The 20,758-nt window shown below is 41.6% G+C and overlaps 2 protein-coding genes across 4 annotated transcripts in view; both read left to right on the forward strand.

The window, feature by feature from the left end:
* Positions 1 to 14,221, forward strand: part of camk2a (calcium/calmodulin-dependent protein kinase II alpha) — a 51,543-nt gene extending 37,322 nt beyond the window's left edge. The window contains exons 13-18 of one of the 2 annotated variants that reach the window (XM_049592690.1): positions 272 to 312; positions 1,496 to 1,544; positions 2,780 to 2,855; positions 8,156 to 8,250; positions 8,352 to 8,590; positions 9,464 to 14,221. In XM_049592690.1, the coding sequence (XP_049448647.1) occupies positions 272 to 312; positions 1,496 to 1,544; positions 2,780 to 2,855; positions 8,156 to 8,250; positions 8,352 to 8,584 (494 nt within the window). In that variant the 3' untranslated portion in view covers positions 8,585 to 8,590; positions 9,464 to 14,221. The remainder of the gene's footprint in view (positions 1 to 271; positions 313 to 1,495; positions 1,545 to 2,779; positions 2,856 to 8,155; positions 8,251 to 8,351; positions 8,591 to 9,463) is intronic. The other variant, XM_049592691.1, reaches the window with a different exon arrangement.
* A 2,192-nt stretch (positions 14,222 to 16,413) lies between these two features.
* On the forward strand, positions 16,414 to 20,265 carry rps14 (ribosomal protein S14). Of its 2 annotated transcripts, none has more exons than XM_049592513.1 (5): positions 16,414 to 16,546; positions 17,909 to 18,060; positions 18,167 to 18,328; positions 19,739 to 19,815; positions 20,156 to 20,265. In XM_049592513.1, the coding sequence occupies exons 2-5, from the start codon at positions 17,912 to 17,914 to the stop codon at positions 20,221 to 20,223; spliced, it is 456 nt and encodes a 151-aa protein (XP_049448470.1). In that variant the 5' UTR covers positions 16,414 to 16,546; positions 17,909 to 17,911; the 3' UTR covers positions 20,224 to 20,265. The 2 variants fall into 2 exon arrangements, with proteins under 2 accessions (XP_049448470.1, XP_049448469.1); XM_049592512.1 differs by having other exon boundaries at positions 16,510 to 16,590.
* Positions 20,266 to 20,758: the final 493 nt, after the last annotated feature.

The raw sequence follows: 20,758 nt of genomic DNA on the forward strand, positions 1-20,758 counted from the left end.
GCTGAAGTCAGACTCTTGGACAGGAAGCAGCTCTGTCTTTGTCAGGACTCTTGTCTTTTATTTGAAGTCATTTTATTTCCTCCGTCCTGCTTCAGTCAGATTCGACTATAAAACCGTTTAAAGTGGTTGTTTTATTTTGAAGTACTTCCTGTCAGTTTGCTGGGAGACATGTAGGCAGAGGTTACCATGCCGTCTCTCCTCTTCTCTGCGTTCGTTCCTTTCTTTCTAACTCTGCTGCTTTTGTTTCTCTTCGTCCTCGTCCCTCGATCAGGAGGAAAGAGTGGAAGCAACAAGAAGGCCGACGGAGTCAAGGTAAACTCCTCTTTGTTTAATTATTTATTCATTATTATTACTGTTGTTATTGTTATTATTATTATTATTATTGTCATTGTTATTATTATTGTTGTTATTGTTATTATTGTTGTTGTTATTAATAATTTTATTATATTATTATTGTTGTTATTAATAATTTTATTATATTATTATTGTTGCTTTTATTATTATTATTATTATTGATATTATCATTGTTATTATTATTATTATTATTATTATTATTGTTATTATTATTATTATTATTGATATTATCATTGTTATTATTATTGTTATTATTATGACTGACTATATATTAGTGACTATAACTTAGCACTGTCCTGTGTATCATCAGGTGTGTGTTGTCTCACAGTGTCATGTGACACACTCCGTTATAACACACACCCACATATTTGGAACATATTTGTTGCCGTTTGCGTGTGGGAATTATCAGTGTGTGACACAATAAAAGCACCCAGTGTGAGGGATGATGGGATTTAAAAGCGGAAAGCTGTGAGTGCTCTCGTCACAGTCACCAGACTCCATTGAGAAAAACAGTGATTTAACATCAGTGAACATGGAGCTGCTGGTCGACTGCTGCCTCCATCTGTTAGTGTGTTTGTGTCACTGTGTGACTTTGGTGTTTAAAGGGTTAATTTAGATTCACCAAAGTCACACAGTGACACAAACACACTAACAGATGGAGGCAGCAGTCGACCAGCAGCTCCATGTTCACTGATGTTAAATCACTGTTTTTCTCAATGGAGTCTGGTGACCGTGACGAGGCTCAAACAGGCTGACATTAAGGTAAAGCTGTGAACATAATCTAAATATATCAAACGCTTAAACTAACCTTTTTTAGGTGGTTAAAATACGTCTTGTTGCTGACTCCGCCCACAGCAGGACGTCACTGAGCTTCATGTCAGACTCCACCAGCTGACTGACGTCTGCTGTAGGAAACACTCTGACTGTGGATCAGTGCCTCACACAACCACACTGCAAAACTCTCAACTGTCCCTTTAATTTTATTGATAGCTTTACGTGACATTAGCAGGTTTGATTTTGTTTTGATTCTCCAACTCATTAGATAAGACCCGCCTTGTTGAGGTTTAACAGCCAATCAAATGCCGGCACTGACAGAGACTGTGGCTGAATGAGCTGATCTTTGTTGTTGTTGTTGTTGTAGGAATCATCTGAGAGCACAAATACCACCATCGAGGATGAAGATACCAGAGGTACACACACACACACACACACACACACACACACACACACACACACAGTGATGATTGACAGGCAGATTCAAACAGAACTTGTTTCACTCTGTTTCCATCTTCACTGAGACACTCGGTGCATTTCCATGGAAACAGTGAAGTGTAGCTCCAGTCCCAGCTGGACGAGGACATCTAACTGGCCTCCTGTCCTTGTCCCAGTATACAAGCACGGGAGGGGAATCCATTTATTGAGCCAAGTATGTGCGACTCCTCTACGATAGGTGGAGATATGCCCCCTTTCAGCTTGTTAGTATTGGACCTTTTTCCTGTTGACCTATTACGTCACAGACCAAACAATGGACAAACAAGTTAGCTACGGTTAGCTAGCAGCTAACTGCTACCATGGTGGACAACTTTACAGCTCTGTACATTTGGTGCGTCCAAAAAGTCACGGCTCTGGATGTAGATTTCTCCATGTTGTTACCGGCTTCTTCTTCTCTTACACATTTAATGCTATTGGACTTCCGGGTCAAAGCCCGGGGCGGAAACTGTGGAGCATGCTCAGAGCGCCTCGGCCAGTTTGGGTCTGATTGACTGTATACATGCAGGAGTCACATGATCTGGGTGTGTTAGTCCCACTGTGACACATTCACTGCAGGACCATTTCACTCACACTGACATGTTTACAGGGATTTTAAAAGTCTGACAACATAAGTCCATTTCCTCTGATGTCATGGAAACGGACTGAGTGTGTCGCTCTAACTCACAAGAGACCAACATATCCACCCGAGTGGCTCCACACCATTAACACGCCAGCGTACACCTGTGGTGCACTGAAAAGGCGGAGCTTGCTTGTTATGTGACAGTTGTCGGAGCTGTTTGGTGGATGGAGCAGAGCGGAGTGAAAATAAAATATGATATGAGACGATAATGAGCAGACATGCTGACGTAGAACAGCCTCGACAGCAGCAGGTCCTGATGCACCGCCTGACAACAGCCTGATGACAGCACTGGTCCCGCCCATGGGGCTGATTGGCTGCCTGACTCCCACCACACTGCTACGTGTTGTTTTTTTAATTTGAACTGTGAAGCGGCTGTTTGACATCACAATGTCGGACTAGAATCTGTCAGCTTAAACTCAGTGGAGTGGGCGGATCCAAACGTCTAGACCCAGGAAATACAGACGCTTTAACTATGATACTAACCTGTCTGTCTGTCTGTCTGTCTGTGTGTCTGTGTGTCTGTCTGTCCATCAGTGAGGAAACAGGACATCATCAAAGTCACGGAGCAGCTCATTGAGGCGATCAGCAATGGAGACTTTGAGAGCTACACGTATGTAACACACTGATGAGGCTCTTATTGTCAAAGTCCCTTCCTGTTTAAAGATCCGACCGCAACCAGAACGATAAAAATGACTGTAATTGTTTTAACTCAGGTGAACAGAGGAGTTGTCCTTGGTGCCACTGTTTACTACTAGAGATGCATGATATTGTATTTGTTGCTGATATGCTGATCTGTAATAACCGGTACAGATATCGATATATCCTCCTTTCTCCCTCCTGATGTCAGTGATCATCATCAAGTCTCTTCTGTAGTGAATTCACATATTATACACACAGACTGTGATGGTGACGGCCCATCAGCAGATGGAGACATGAAACACTGTTCAGTGCCTGTAAATTGTGCAAAATAAGAAAAATCACGTTGGCCAATTCTGATCAGTCATTTTAAAGCCGATATCGGCTGATACTGATATGTCGATATTATCGTGCATCCCTTTTTAGTCTGGGTGTAACAACCCATTGATCTTGATCAGTGTAACAACTTGATGATCAACTATTTAATATCGTCAATGCAAAGTGAAAATAATGATTTGTATCATCATCTTTAGTGTAAACCTTTATTTTGAAATTCTCTGTCACTGTGTCTCAAATCACAAACTTCTGTTAGCACACTTCCATGTAGTATACTATGTGCACTATGTACTTATTGGTGTAGTGAGTGAATTTCATTGTCTCAAACCAAACACGGCCGTTGTGCACTCACCGGAAATGACGACCGCAAATTAGCTAGTTAGCAAACTAGCATTAGCATTCGTTATCATTTGTGGTACCAAATCATTACAGACTGCTAAATGAACCCAACAAACACACTGCTGGCTTAAGGCTCATTTATGCTCAACGTTAAATACGGATCCGGACACGGACGGAGCCTTCTGTCCGTGCTCTGCGTTCATTTCGTCCGTATTTCTGCACGTTTCCATAAAGCTTACAGATACGGGCCAAACGGAGCAGTACCACCAGGAACCATGGGGGCAGTGTTGCTGTCACTGCCCGATACGTAGCTCTAGTGAGACACGAAGAAGAAATAACAATTCAGTTTCTCTCATCGGCAGTACTAGAGAAAAGAATTCTCCGTCCTCCAGTCGCGATGTATTTAACGGCCTCACCGACCACCGCCTCCTACAACGCTGCCTCTGTTTTTGTCTTTTATGCAAGAGGTACATTATCAATATTTCCTCCACAGTCGCCATGTTTGTTTCTGAGTTTATTGTTGTCATAAACTTTTGACGCTGGGCTGCCCCCTGGTGGATATATAGGTTAACATCCATGCCAACGTAAAGGACACATGGAAGTATGTGGGCAGTGACGGTAACAGACGTATACATTTTTGTACGTAAAGGGAGCAAAAATGAGCCTTTATACCTGACAACAGTATAGTGGTGCTTAGTGCAAAAAACACATGTATTTGTACAATGCAGCGACATTCACGGTCGCACAGTCCTCGGCCGCCATTTCCTGTGGTCCCTCCCCTTCCGCTACGTAGCCAAGATGGCGACCATTGAGGGCGAGAAGTGTCCATAGTTCCACACTCAACTTTTTGACCGTTTTGAGTGCACCATCCAGGTACTCACAGTGCACTGCATTTTCCATACTTCTCAGTGTGAACCATAGATATATATACGCAGATGCCGCATTCAACGGTGCTCCTCATTGGAGCGATACGTCAACGCGGCCGCCATCTTGCCCAGGTGGAGCCGCACTGCCTAATGCATGTATGTCTATTGAGGCAGGAGATTATTTATGATTAAAATCATCATTACTCGCTGAATTCTCAACCGATTTTCATGCGGTTTGGTTTGTTACAATCGTCAGACATGTAGTTATGATACAGGATACTTGGTTAAATAAAAAATGCAGCTTTTCATAACAAAATATTTGATCTTATGTAGATAAAGTAACAGTAATAGTTCTACAACACATTTAAACTAATCTTTCCCCATGTAATAAATATTCTTTTTTCTTACTAGATGTACAATGTCCACCATGATGTCATTTAATTATTAATTTTGATTAGCATGAATGTTTATTCACATTTCACACAATGTGCAAAAAACTGTATCAGCAGGGTTGTGCCGAGCTGCAGTGTAGTTACACATTCTGATTAACAAATGTTGGTTTTGTACAAGTGAAAATAAATGACTTAGAGCTGCATGTTTACACAACATTTTGCTTTAATCTCATATGTATAACACCACAGTGCTCATGGGAGCCTGGACACAGAACTGTTTACATTATTAGCTCATATTTACAAAAAATACAGTGTACAGTAGCTAGTATTATTTTTAGGAGTCTGCCCAGTCCTGTCAAAGTCCTCAGGTCTGAAGTGACAGCTGCAGATGACTGAGGAGTCACTGGGACAAAGTCCTTTCTCGTCACTGCTGCTACCCATGCCCGTCTCCTATCTGTGTTTTTTGGGAAACTACACACAAAATAAGTGTGTCAGAAAAACGCAGTTCCACATAATTTGTAGTTACAATTCAGGCCACAAGTTAACTACTAACGTTACACTGCGTTATGTCACGTTGGTGCCATGAAACAGATAGTTGACAATTTGGAATAACACATACACCGACACAGCTGTTTGACAAAGCATCATAATTTTATAAGTAATATTATATAAAAGTTAACCTTTTTTCTTTAAGTTGTGTGACATAGCGTTAGCTTAATTTGGCATTAGGACCAGGGGCCTCATGTACAAAGACCTGCGTGGATTTCCGACTGAAACATGGCGTACGCTTGAATCCAGAAAACGTCGTACGTACAAAAATATCCAGATGTATGAATCTGTGCGTACACATGAATCCAAGCACATTTCCTTTGTACCTCTCAATCATCGTGGAATTGAGCACACATGCTGGAGAACCCGACCCCTCCCTGTCCACGCCCCCATTTAAATATGCAAATCATATTTAAATGAACCCCGCACCTGAGATTCCCCTCTCTGCACGATCAGAAAACTAAAACAAAAGAATGAAGAAGACGGGAAAAAAAGAAAATCTTCACAGAATGCGAATTGGAAACGCTACTCATTTAAGTGGAGGCGCGCAAAGATGTACTTTTTGGCACGCTGTCCTCCGGCATCAATACAAAACGCAAGAGGAGTGAGTGGGAGAGTATGTGCGAGGCTGATAATGCTGTGGGGTCAGAAAAGCGTGCACACGCAGAATTAAAAATGAAGTGGTCCGACATTAAGGTGGAAGTGAAGCGGAGGATGGCTGCATACCACCGCTCAGTGTGGCCAAAACAGGCTGGGGGACAGGAGAGGAGGAGCTCACCCGTCTGAACAGAGAGTTGCCTGGGGTCAGTTGAAAGCAGACAATTAATTATATGAACTGGATTTACAGTTTATATTTGTTAATTTTATACACCACTTACACGGATCACACAGTATTGTTGTAAATAAATGCAGAAGTGCGCCGGGGAAAAGGTGAGGCTGATTAGGAAATGTCGCACTTTACGCACGGGTTTATTGACATGAGTACTTTACACACAGAGACAATCAGGGGCTTGTTAGAAAGCTCTGAAGCTGTAGTTTAAAAAACAACAAGTCACTAACTCTAACCACTGACTAGTACTGATGCTGTGAAGGCAGGATAATATTTGGGGATGGACATGTTCAGTGCGCATCAGGGGGATTAATATTAGGACAATTAAACGAATAAATTATTTACTCACCAAGAAGCCACCCATCGCGCACAGTGCCAGCTAGTAGTCTGTTCCCAACCATGCTGTTACTCAGAATGTATGAATCGTGCATTGAACCACGCCACCTCGCCACAATGTTGGTTAATTGCATTTGCGCATCACATATGATCTGTACATTGATCGAATGAAAATGCTTCCTGTTGACAAAAACAAATTCATCCTGCGATGGCGCTTTTATAATGTGTGTGCAGTCGATAGCTCCGGTAACATTAGGAAAACCGGCTCTCGCTGCAAATTGCGCTTTAATGTTGGCCTGTCCAGCTGCATTGTATGGGAATTTGATATACCTGGCTGACATGCGGATAATTCCGTCCCACACAGCTGGGATGACTCATGACACATTTATTTATTATAGTCCCGGTGTGGTCAGCACCTGTATGGATACAGGCAGCGCATGGCTCCTGGCTGTATCACGCTCCAAGGTCGGCCGCAGCTCTGCGCACAGTTCCAGGAGGATTGCCCTCGGGAACCAATGCGGCAAATACTGCTAAAACGTTGTTAACGGTATTTTTGGCACCACTTTGCGCATGCTTTTATATCCACTAATCTAATAGCAAACACGTGGGTGTGTTAATTGTTCATCAGTGTTAATTGTTGATGTGTCTCTGATGTGCACATCACTCTTGAGGACTAATTGTTTTCACATTTATTTATTATAACAGTTTCCCAGCATCACCTCTAAGTGTCGCCAAAGGATCAACAGCTGTAGAAACGTACGTACGCCAGCCATGAAGTTGGCGTGAGGCACCGCACATTTCCACGGTCATTTCACTCTTGATATATCTGAACTTTGCCGTGGAAAAGGACGTACGCCACGTTTTTGTGCGTACGCACCCTTTGTACATGAGGCCCCAGATCAGGACAGTTACTTTACTTGATTAGCTTAAAAGAAGGATCACTTTTTGAGATATATATCTCATTAAACATGTTCGTAACAGTAAAATATTGTAAAACAACTTCTTAGCTGTGGAATGTTATTCCCTTCTGCTTGGTGTTAACACTTCTCTCATTCGTACACCCAAATGCAGAGCAAAAATGTTGCATTTTTGCCGAGTCTGACACGGGTCTGAACAGGTCAGAGCACCTAGGCAAGATGGCTGACGCATCCCACAAGCCAGGGTGCAGCATCTATGTATATATATCTATGAGTGTGAACGCACTTATGCACTCAAAATATTAAATGTAAGTACAGAAGTACGCGATTTGAGACACAGCATGTGTCGCTGTTAAACAGCCCCAGGCAGATAGTGACAAGCAGCCGAGAGAAAGACGACAAGGATAACGTCATTTACTCCGGAATACATCAGCAGAGTGAAAATATTTTACATTTCAGAGAGAATACGGCTCAACAGACACGCTGTATGTCAATGATGCCAATATGAGATAAAATATTACTAACCTCTCACTGCAGCAACATGAGTTAGCATGTTAGCATGTTAGCACTTTGTATTGTCGTCCACTGTGGATCAGTGTGGACACGTCATTATCGTTATCATGTGGACGATCCTTTACAGACTAACGTTGATCACTGTAGGACTCTTATTGTGAAAAATCTGTCCTGACTGTAACTGTCTGTCCTCTCAGTAAAATGTGTGACCCGGCTGTGACGGCGTTCGAGCCCGAGGCGTTGGGGAATCTGGTCGAAGGCCTGGACTTCCACCGCTTTTATTTTGAAAACTGTGAGCTGAACCAAACTTCCTGTGTGACTGACGGTTTCGTTATGGTCGTATACGTTACTCTAACACATGTCTGCTATGTCTGTGTGTGTGTGTGTCCTCAGTGTGGTCTAAGAACAGTAAACCGGTCCACACCACCATCCTGAACCCTCACATCCACCTGGTCGGGGACGAGGCCGCCTGCATCGCTTACATCAGAGTGACACAGTACATCGACGCCAACGGGACGCCTCGCACCGCCCAATCAGAGGAGACCAGGGTGTGGCACCGCCGCGACGGGAAGTGGCAAATCGTGCATTTCCACCGCTCAGGCTCCCCCTCCACGCTCAGCAAGTAAGAACAGGTCAGAGGTCAGTTTGATCACCATCAGACAGGTCAGAGGTCAGAGGACAGTTAAAACGAGAGACATCTCCCTGCAGAGCCAGAGAGCCGCCTTTTTAGACGTGCACATATGTGAGTCCCAGACTCTCAGCTGTACGTTTTACAAACGGAGACTGCTAAATATATATTTTAAATTGTCGCTGTAAAAATAACGTTAGCCTTGCGTTCACAATCGCTTGGAGGAGTGAGTTAGCATGTTAGCATGTTAGCACTTCCTGTTCCCTGGTGTTAACCCAAGCTGAGGAGACGTCAGTAAATACCCCACTGTCAGTTTACAGCTTTATGTGTCTGTGACAAGATGAGACTACAGAACGCCATCACGTCAAACACGATGTCACAGCCTCGCTGTGGCGATGACGTTAGGTCATGTGACTGTGGTGAATTTTGTTTACGGCCTAATGTAGCTTTTTATCTTACTGAGCAAAACCTGTCAGGATCAGAAATATTTGTTTGTCACCGAGTTTATTGTCCGCAATAATCCGAAATTCAGTAGAAAAATCCCGGATGCTGTTTGATGAGGTAACCATGGCGACGCTAACTTCAGAAAAACATCATCCCTGCAACACACTATTGGCTCTACAAAAGTTTGCACTCACCTTCACAACATGTGGTTACGTTTAGCCAACACACACACACAAGTCACGGCCCAAGCGGCAGTTATCGATGACTTTTAAGTGAGACCAGGTTGTAACAAGCCATAACTTCACCTTGTTCTCGTGTCGTAGCTTCGTTCTGTTACTTAAACAAACAGCACCTCTGTGGCGACGCGTCAGATCGGCACATTCAGGCATGTTTTGTTTGTTTGTTGACGGGTCGTCTTCTTCTGTCCTTCCAGCTAAATTCCAGAGTGGGCGGGTCTCTGATGGGGCCACCGTCGCCTTGACAACTGATTGATTGACAGCAGGCCAGGCGTGTGACACCAGACAGGAAGTTTGAGAGGAGACGAGGGGCGGGACCACAGAGCAGTGAACTGCACAATCAACCAATCAGCTTCCTCTTCTCAGCTCCTTTGGATTTCAGCTGCACAGAGTGTAATAACGTGTGGAAACCTCTTATCTCCTCTGTCAGGATGAGGGACAGGAGCGACGCCTCCTTCACATCTGACTCCTTTAAATACCTCTTAATTAGCTCTTAATTAATTTTTAATTATATCTTAATTATCTCCTGAAATCACCTCATGATAACCTCATTAACATCGTTCATAAACTTGAGACTTATTAATAACCAGTAATGAGATATTTAACAGATTATCGAATACATTAATGAACCTGAATGTTTTAAGGGTTTTTAAAAGGTCATCTGTATTAATTAAGGGTTTTTAATCATATTAAAATAATGTTGCAGGTTGAATCATTTTTATTTGAGGTGAATTCATGAAGATATTAATATATGATGGGCTTTTAAATGAACACGATGAATCATGACTTCATATATTAATATTTTGAATTAAAACATTGTAATTAACCCCTTTAATTAAACGTACCTTTGTTACAATGTTGTAAATTCGTTAAGATTAATTAAGGGCTTTTTAATGGGTTCTTCGTCAGTTAAGAGGGTTATAAGTGGAATTAATTACAGAATAAGTTTAGTTGTTAACGAAGCGTCACTGATTGATTTTTATTCTTCGATGATTCTATTAAAATGAAAACCTGACAAACTCTGGAGATACGAGGTTTCCACCTGACAGTGATAATAACTATAGAGAGTAAAATTATAACTGTATACACAGTCTGGGCGTCGCCATGGTTACTGATCGTTATTAGACCCATTATCTCGTCGTCACTGACGTGAACCAGCTGATTAAAGAACAGATTTGTTTATTTTTACTTCCTGTTAATTGATAATAAATAATAAATAAACAAACGACACATTTTACTGCCCGACATGAAAATATCTGTATTTATGTAATTAATTCTGATAATTGGGTCTAATAAGCGACGAGAACCTGACGCGTCTGAGTCATAAAGTCTTCACACAGGTGAAATTTAATGTTTTATATTTAATATAATTCTAACGAGCGGTTCAGGAAACGAGGTTTGGATGTTCATCTCTCTGCTTCCATCGGGCTCGGAGAGCTCCACAGGCTTCCAGCGCTCTCCGACCTGCGATCTTCCATGAACAGCCACACCTATACCCCCCACACCCCCCCACAGGTGTCCTAATGAGGAGGGCCTTAACGAGGTTCTCTAACGAGCTGTCTGTCTGCTGCCTGCGCGCCACTCTGGGCTTCGTTAGCAGAAGAAACTTTACAACATGTTTTAGATTTAAAAGATCTGTGAGAGGAAGGAAGGAAGGAAGGAAGGAAGGAAGGAAACATGAGGAGGACAGATGACGTGCCCTGATTTTGTTTTAATGCCTAAATCATAAATAAAGTTAAATCTAATTAGAGTTTAAAACGTTTAAAGTTGCTGACCTGTAACTCTACGCGTTGTCTCCGGACCTCCATACGTCACATGATCACATGATCGGTCTCCGTGGGGATGCAGAATGACGTCTGGCTCAACAAACGGACTCCTGATTGTTTTAAGAACTTAAGTAAATAAAAGCAGTGACCAATCAGAATCACTGTCACAATCACGTCATCTGTCACCAGGACGGCCATATTACACTCATCTGTACGGAGGCTCACAGGGGACAAAATAAGAGATGAGCCGAGAGTTTAAATTAATATAAAATGTAAAAACAATGTGACTTATTACGAATTACTGGATTTTTAAGACTAATTTTGTTTTTAGAGAAAAACAAAACTCCAATTCTTTAATTCCAGATTTTACAGATGTTGATTTGATTATTGACAGAAAATAAACAACTTTATTGAGACGAGTGTTTAACAGTAACAAAACATTTTGAACATCACTGAAAAGTGTCAACAACAACAACAACAACTGTCTATGAAAACAAATATATTTATATCATCATATCTGTGATAGTGACCACGATGAAACATCAGGTTTAAAAATGAAAAGTTTATATTTAAACAGATTCAGTCAAATAAATTTAATGTTTTAATTGATGTATATTTAATTAAGCTGCTGGTGCTTTTTGTTTCCTCTGAGCCTCCGTACATCAGGACACTCTGACTGTGGCGTTGGCGTGTCAGCCTTTGGATAGTGAGGTGAGACGTGGCCCCGCCCTCTCGCAGTGTTCCTGTTATTTACCCAGAAAAGTGAGGTTTTAGGACATCATGAGCGGACAGCGTGTGTTTCTTCCTCCTCGGCGCCGGCGTTTACTTTCTGTACAGACGATGTGATTTTCTGCATGCAGGACTTGACTTTGTGTTTTGTGTTTCCCGCTTTGGTCTCCGCTGCGTTTTGGCGTTCGCGGCTGCCATTTTGTTTTCCGGTGACTTGACTGGGACTTGTTAGCTTTGTTAGCATTCCTCACCGGGAGCTATGGTGTCTGCTAGCCGTGAGCTAACAAAACGCCAGCGGTGCCATCTTTGATATTCTGCAACTTTGACCCGTTGTGTTCGTCTCGGAGGCTTCAAGCTGCTTTTTACCGTCGGGAGAATGTAGAACTTTGTACAATCAGATTATTACTATCACATAATTATAATTATTATTATTATGGATCTATGGCGTTTGTATATTGAAGAGCTTTTTAATGTTGGATCAGACATGCAGTGCTCGCCGTCTGTAGAGAACACGTTGTGTATTATTAGCTTTATCATTTTCTCAGTATGATGTGCATTATAGCGTGTGACACCAGTTCCCTTAGCAACCGCTGAATGTGTTCGCCACAGCGCCGCTAACCTTTAATTTACTCCACATCTCGGTGCCATTTGGCGTCCCAGCTCAGGATGCACTCAGAGAAGAGAGGAGGCTGAATGTCAGGTCAAAGGTCAGCTGACGTCCTGACCTGCTCTGGGCTGCAGCGGCTTTACGGAAGCTCCAACACAGCAGTTTGAACATCACGTTAAACCTCGAACGACATTTCTATCTTAGAACAAATTTTCTGACTTGGAATGTAATCTGTAACTTAGAGCATCGCTTTTAACTTTAAACATAATTTCTATCTGAGAACGTCATTTACAACATAAAACGTCATTTGTGACTCAGAATGTAATTTAAAGCATCATGTCTCATCTCATTCATAATCTCTGAACTATTCGTAATGTTTGTTACTCAGAATGTCATTTCTATTTTAAACGTAATTTCAAATCTAGAATGTGATTTTTTAACTTAGAACCTTACTTCAAATTGAATGTAATTAGTGATTTAGAACATCTTTTCTAATAATGACGACCCCGGCTGCAGGTCGTTGTTATGTGTTTGTTATGATGTCACAGGTTCGTCAGGCTGCCGTTAACGACTGGACGTCACCATTATGACTCTGCTGCAGCTGCAGGTTAACGTCGGGTCGTTGTCCTTCTGTCAGAACCTTCTCTCTGATATTTGGTTGATTAGCGTTCGCTGGTTGTAGCTGTTAGAGTCGTGCTCGCCTCTGATTGGCCACAGGAAGTGACACATCGTGTTCAGTCACAGTGTTTTGGTCAGTTTGGATTTTACACCAGAGGAGCTCAGATAAACCGTTTGTCTCTGTGGTGCAACAAAACACGGCTGCAGCTTCACGATCAAACTGACGAATCGTGTAGAGTCAACTTTGATCTGTACGTTCATAGGGAACTTAGGTACAGCTGATGCAACACGCCGCTGAACACTTCCTGTCATTACGACTGTTGCAGCAAACAAACTGTCACCAGAGTCTGTTCAAGTTTTCAGGGATTTTAAAATGAGGAGACGTCATTGTCTTCATCTGATGTGGAGCCCAAACAGGCGTCGGCCTCTATGACCTGCTGCACGTCATCAGACATTAATGTGAATATTATAAAGTTGTCTCTGGGCCTGTTTGACGCTGCGCTGTGTGTAGAGACTTTCAGACTAATAATACCGACCTGACTCACGGCCCAGTTTCAGCCTCCTCAACACTTACAAAGTGTGAAGACAGTCGGGACTCCAAATGGCGCCTGCAGAGTGAATGGCTGTTTTCTAGTGTGTGTTTTCTAAAGCAACAAACTCCACTTTGACCTTTTCAAAGTTTTATTTATTCGTGCTGGAGGAACTCTTTCCGAGGAAATATCTGACGTCTTTTTTAGGTGTTTTTGCTTGAAACTGAAGAATTCATCTTAAAGCAGATTTCACTTGTTATTCTAATGTTTTTACCAGCTGTTCGGTGGCTGCTGCATATATATTTATCTCCATCCAACCGAAGCAGCGACGATTCGTTCAGACGCGCTGAAACGTTTCGTCTCTTTCAGGTGAAGCTAAAAACACCTGCAGGAAGCTTCTCTGATCCACACCACGGGAAACAGCAGGAGGAGGGAAACTGTTAGCATCGTTAGCATTCATTAGCTGCTCCTCTGGCCACAGCTATTCAACAAGCTAACGTGCTAATTTGTGGCTAACAGCATGCATGTGTTACAGTTAGGAATGTTAATGAAGCTAACAGTGCTAACAAACTATTTCTCATAAATCTGGGCTACAGGACTGAAACCAAAGCTTTCAGCTGTCTTATAATCATTATGATGTAATCAGTGTAATAACGTGTTATTATCTGCGCTATGCTAACATTAGCTCACGAGCTAACCACAAAATGTCCGTGCAAATGTGAGCCACCAACGAAACTCTACAATATATTGAAGAAAACATCTCAGATTATTTTTATTTACTTAACTGTTCATTTCAACTTTGAATTTCATTATTATAATTTGTTTTAAACAGTTCAAATCTACAACGTCACATATTTAAAAATCTCTTTTACTTTTATTATAAAGGTCTTATTTTGTGCATAAAAAGGGTCACCATACTTTTAAAATATTTAATCTATGAAACATATCAGTCAGCTTTAAACCCTCGTGTTTGATATGTGTGTGAATACACAATAGAAACTTCTCTTTGTGTCATTAAAGCAACACATTCATCAGAAATCTGACCTGCAGACACAAACTCAGGTTCCTGAACAATATTCTGAGGATTTAAGAAAACACGTATATTTAAATTCCATCATTCGTAATATGACGTGTTCAGTTATATTTAATGTGAGGCCTCTGTGTCTGCAGGAGTGAAACACGAAATGTGTTTTACATCAGTTTATTTTTAAGATAAAATGTGAAGATATTTAATCGAAGACGTTGAACATGTCGACAGAACGTAGACTGATCTTTGTTTCATGAAGCGAACATGAACTCAGGTACAAACCAGACTCTCAGCAGTGTCTGGGGAGTTTACAGAAAAGGCAATATTACAGACAGTATTTATTCATGGAACATTTATTCAGTCAGAAATCTGTGACATCATTAATTGATTAACGCTTTGATCAGATGAAAGGTTCGTTATCAGCCTGAAGCTCGTTGAGTTTAATGATCGTTTGTTTCCTTCCACACGCAGAAATGAAAACAAACAATTCATAAACAAACAAACAATAAACACATATGTTTTCATTTCTGTCCTGGCTGTTTCCCATCCACCATGTTCACGCTCTGCAGAATCAGTAATCAATAATCAACAATCAATAATCGGCTCCACTCAGCTTTTTCTACTATGATGGATATTGTACTGTACTGTATTAACTGGACTCCAATGCTGCATGCTCAGTGTGTAACTGTGTGTGTGTGTGTGTGTGTGTGTGTGTGTGTGTGTGTGTGTGTGTGTGAGTGAGAGAGAGAGTAACAGACTGAGTGTCTGTGTGTGTGTGTGTGTGTGTGTGTGTGTGTGTGTGTGTGTGTGTTTTTAAATCTTTTTTTCTTTTGTAGTTTTTTGGAGTATTTCTCTTCTTCTTCTTCTTCTGCATCGTGTTCAAAGTGTTCCTGTAAATAAACTGAGGTGGTCAAACGCTGCCTTCTCATTGGTCCGTTTTTTTTTTTCCACCTTCTTCAAACTTTGAAAACTTTATTGTTTCATCCAAAACAGCAGCATCACACTAACAAGACTCTCAGTGCTGCATGAGGACAGAGGACTGAGTCAGGTGAGACAGCGTCACTCGCCACATGTACACAGAGACGTGAACTGACAGGAAGAGAATTATAGAAATAAAGCTTTAACAAAGATTTGAGATGATATAAATATGGTGACAAATATAAATCACACAAGGACGTTTTAACATCTAAATAATAAAGAGAAAAGAGAAACTATATGTTAAAAGAAATAAAGACATTAATGAGAAAATAAATAATCATTAAAATAAAAACTGGTTTCATTATATTTTTTCAATTTGTATTTATAAAGTAAATTTAATTAAAACTATCTAAATATAAAGTATTTTATATACCAATATTATTTAACATACACTGAATTATAAATATATAAATAATATATATATAAATATATATATAAATATTTAAATTTAAAGTTAAATTATTTAATTTTAAGAAATACGATTAAAGTATTTATGATATGTAAATAGTATGTTGTATATTATAGATATACCTGAATTAAACAGAAAAATACAGATAGTAGAATACAATCTTCAAATAATATGAATGATTATTATAATTATTAAACTATATATTCTATAAATAACTGTGTATAAAATAAATATCTAGATTAAACAAATAAAGATAAATAAATAAAATAAAATGTGTTCCCTGTAGAGATGTAAATATCTAGAATAAACAAAGAAAAATAATTAAATAAAACCTGTTACCTGTGGAGTAAATATTATTTATACACAAAATAAAATAAAACGAAATAAATTGAAATACAAAATAAAAATGTTTCCTGTAGAGATTCTATGGATGGAAATATTTAGAATAAACAAACAAAATAAACAACACGTGTTTCCTTACATAGATATCTCAGTTCCTGTTGTGACCACGTGGCGGCAGCAGCAGCTCGTTCCCGCGCTGCAGAGCCTCAACTTTGTCCCCGGAAGCGGAAGTTCTTTCCTTTCTTGTTTCTGCTTGGTTTAGAGACACACAGAGGTGAGTTCTCTCTCCGGTTAATCCTTCTTCAATCTGCTTTTCAGGTGAGCATCCGATCAGTTTTGGTGTCTGCACTTATTCTGGGATGGACACACTTTGTGTTCGCGCTTAAATTGTTTCTCTGAGTGAATCCTGACTTTAGCTTTTAGCCGTTTTTCTCCGTGTTTCTGTCCGGTCTGTCTGTCGGCGAGCCGCTGCAACACGTCGCCATTTTAGCTCTGAGGAGCGGGAAACCAGACTTATATTAATAATTATATGAAATATTAAAGGTCCGCAGAGTGACGTGTTTCTACCGTAGAAATAAACCAGGTGAGAAGAGCTCAGGTGAGACGCTACGGTCTGCTGCTGGGTAGAAGCTAACAGGCTAACGTTAGCATGGGGACTGTAGGTTTGCTTGCTGCGCAGTTTATCGATCTGTTAAAGGTGGAGACTGTTACTGGTGATCAATTTGATGTAAAAAACAATATTTAAATTCTCCGTGTTGAGAACGAGACTTTTGGGAGCGTCTCTGTTAGCATGGCGTCAGTTAGCCGCAGCTGTAGCCACCATGTGACCATCTGAACACTGTGGTTCCATTACCGGACACAGCTGAGTGCACATCTGATCACTTAAAACTGATCAATGATCGAAGACACAGGTGCAGCAAACAGTTCAGAGTTTGTAGGTCAATATGTCTGCTGTGTGAACTCTCATATCTGGATCTAACTAAATTATCCGGAGGTTTTAATATGAGCTTTTATTTTGAAAGGGATGTGTGTAAGACGGAGCTCTGCAGGACTGGAGCTGCTGTGTGTGTGTGTGTGTGTGTGTGTGTGTGTGTGTGTGTGAGAGATATCAGGATGTCCAGGGTTCTCGTGGTCTTGGAAAACCTGGAAAAGGTTTTGGAAAAGTTGAGAAATTATGTTTCGTGAAGTTAACTTATTGCAGCGGTGTTGGGTGGGTAATCTTCACGCCAATGTATTTCCTGTCGCTCCAGCTGTGCAACGCCATGTGTGACATCACGTGTCCATTTGAAATTTGTATTTGACATGAGTTTGATTCTTGTGCTGTGAAAGTGTCGAGTCAGGAGGGAAGGAAAACACATTTTAATGTCACAGAAAAGTTCGATAAGTTGTTGAAAATGTGAGTGAACCCTGGTGATGTCACACTGGTGATGTCACACTGGTGATGTCACACTGGTGATGTCAGTTTGAGTTATCTGAGAGGATCAGTGTTTCCTGTCACCTGTGTCTAGTTCCAGGTGTTTGACACAGTTTTAATCCAGCGAGCAGAAATCTGACCACACATTAGTATCTGTTAGATTTGTAATGTTGGATTCAGACATCTGTGTGACGAGCTCTTCTTCCTCCTCCTCTTCCTCAGACGATGGCTCCTCGTAAAGGGAAGGAGAAGAAGGAGGAGCAGGTGATCAGTCTGGGTCCTCAGGTGGCCGAAGGAGAAAACGTGTTTGGAGTCTGTCACATTTTCGCCTCCTTCAACGACACCTTCGTTCACGTCACCGACCTCTCCGGGAAGTAAGTGCCCTCCTCTTCCTCAGTGCAGTGGGTTCACTGATCGGCTCCCAGAGCATGACAGGAAGTATGGCTGTATCTGTCTTCTGATTGGTCGGTGTGTCACCAGGGAAACAATCTGCCGTGTGACCGGAGGGATGAAGGTGAAGGCCGACAGAGACGAGTCGTCTCCGTACGCCGCCATGTTGGCCGCTCAGGATGTCGCTCAGCGCTGCAAAGAGCTCGGGATCACCGCACTGCACATCAAGCTGAGGGCCACCGGGGGCAACAGGTAAACTCACCTGTCTGTCTGTACACTGTCTGCCTGTACACTGTCTGTCTGTCTGTACACTGTCTGCCTGTATACTGTCTGTCTGTCTGTCTGTCTGTGACTGAGTCAGAGTCGTTCACACAGATCACAGCTGACACCAACTCATTTTACACTTGTTAAAAAACTGATCAGATGGTGGAGTTCATGTGTGTCCAGGAGTTTCTTGGCGGGGCTAAAAGTCTGCTCGCTGAGTCACTGGAGTCGTCCTTAACTCCTCCTACAATATATAACATTACCACACACACCCCCTTCAGCTCAGAGTGTGTGTGTGTGTGTGTGTGTGTGTGTGTGTGTGTGTGTGTGTGTGTGAGAGCACTGAGTCTGTGTTAGTAACTTTTCAATGGATGAGCTGTGTTTGTGTTCAGGACGCTTTGTCTCTGCTGCGACTAACTCACTCCACACAGGTGTGTTTGCTTCACCTGGACTGTGACGTCCCGCAGGTTCGTACGCTCGTGAAATACCTTGAAGGCTTGAAAAGTAGTCGCCCAGTTTTCCAGGCCTGGAAACGGTCTGGAACAACAGAGGGTTTTGGATCTCTCAAATGTTGAGTCAAATCTGTTCCTTTAATCACACGTTAAAAATCTGGAGCTGCTCTGACGGCTGAAACGTCACTGAGGTCACATGACACGACCCTGACCAGCTGTCCCTCTGCTCTGCTAAGCCCCGCCCCCAGTCGATGACGGGCCCTGTAACATTAGATCAGTGGCGATAACGTGTGCTCTCTGACCTGTCAGATTAAACCAACACGCCGTCGTGTCAGTTTGTGACTCGTTACTGAACCTGTGGTTAACGGCTCAGCTGTGATGTCATAAACACGGCTCTGATGATTTGAAGTTAAAATGAGTCAGTGCGGCGCCGCAGAGACGCCCAATAAAAATCTCACCTTCGTCTTCATCATCATCGTTTCTCTGTGAAAATAAAACATAATAATTCTTAGTAAAATCAGCACTTGAACAACATCTGTTAAAGTAATTAGATCCTGAGCAGCGCTCGTCACTGAGGCCCCGCCTGGAAACTCTCTGCTCATCATCACTGTTGTTAATATTAACAATAACTTTAATGAGTCATGTTAATGACAAACAACACAAATCTAACACAGTGTGTGTGCGTGACTTCAGTCACACTGTGATGAACACATTGATGTGACGACCTGAACTTGCATCTTGTTTCTGAATTAACGGCAGTGAGAAGTGAAGCTGTGCTCGTCATCGTCACTGAAACCTCAGATTATTAGAGATGAGTCTGGAAAACACAGAACTGTCACAGGACACGTGTCATACGTCACATGTCAGACTCGTCAGGTCTGGACCGTGGACCTCATGAGATCAGGTGTGTCGTGATGAAGTTATTGATTGTGTGTGTTTGTTTCAGGACGAAGACTCCAGGTCCTGGAGCTCAGTCTGCTCTCAGAGCTTTGGCTCGATCCGGCATGAAGATCGGACGCATCGGTGAGACTGAACCCGACTGATGATCAGTGATGTCACAGTGTTTATAGAAGTGATGCTGCAGTTAAAATCCTCTGACAGAACATGAGGTCACAGTACAGTTTGTATGAGTGATGTAAAGACTCTGTCAGCTGATGACCTGTGTCAGATTTAAAACGGCTGCTTGTAATCAGATTGTAAAGTAATCAGATTACAGTCAGTGTTTTTCTTTATTACATCAAACTAACTTATGGAAACATTTGATTTCATTTTCTAACAACGTAAAGTTAAATATCAAACTGTCTGTTTCCATCCGTGTATCTGACTTCCTCTTTCTTCTTCATGTATTTCTTCATGTGACCAGAGGACGTCACTCCGATCCCGTCAGACTCCACCAGGAGGAAGGGCGGACGCCGCGGTCGCCGTCTGTAAAACTGTACCCACGTTTTCTGACAATAAAAAAGGTTAAAGTCAGTTTGTCTCAGAGTCTCTTACTTACCAATACTCGTCAATGATCTGTAATCACTTATCAATATCAGTCTGAAGTCTCAGTATGTCTGATCAATAGTGTGATCAGTGGAGAAATATCAGTTTCTGTTCAGACTGGAGGGTTAGACTTCAGTGATCAATAAGTTTAATCAGTTATTGATCAGTAAAAACAAATGATCAGACATCACTTCTTTAATAAACTTCTGAGTCGCAGTTTTTCTTAAAACTCGTTTCTAATTTGATGAAAGTTCAAATGTTTGAAGCAAAAATTAATAAAAATTTACGGATGTTCAGATCATTAAAGTGACATCATCAGTGATGTCATCAGTGATGCTGCTGTCGCCGCAGGTCACGTGACGTTTCCTCCAGAGAACAGACGGGTGGTTTGACGTTTAATGAAGGAAAATGTTTAATTGTTAAAGTGTAAACAACAGAATACAAACAAGTAAATAAATGTTTAGGAGCTAAATAACTTCTG

The sequence above is a fragment of the Epinephelus fuscoguttatus genome, linkage group LG12, assembly GCF_011397635.1.
Source record: "Epinephelus fuscoguttatus linkage group LG12, E.fuscoguttatus.final_Chr_v1".
In the NCBI taxonomy this organism is placed as follows: Eukaryota; Metazoa; Chordata; class Actinopteri; order Perciformes; family Serranidae; genus Epinephelus; species Epinephelus fuscoguttatus.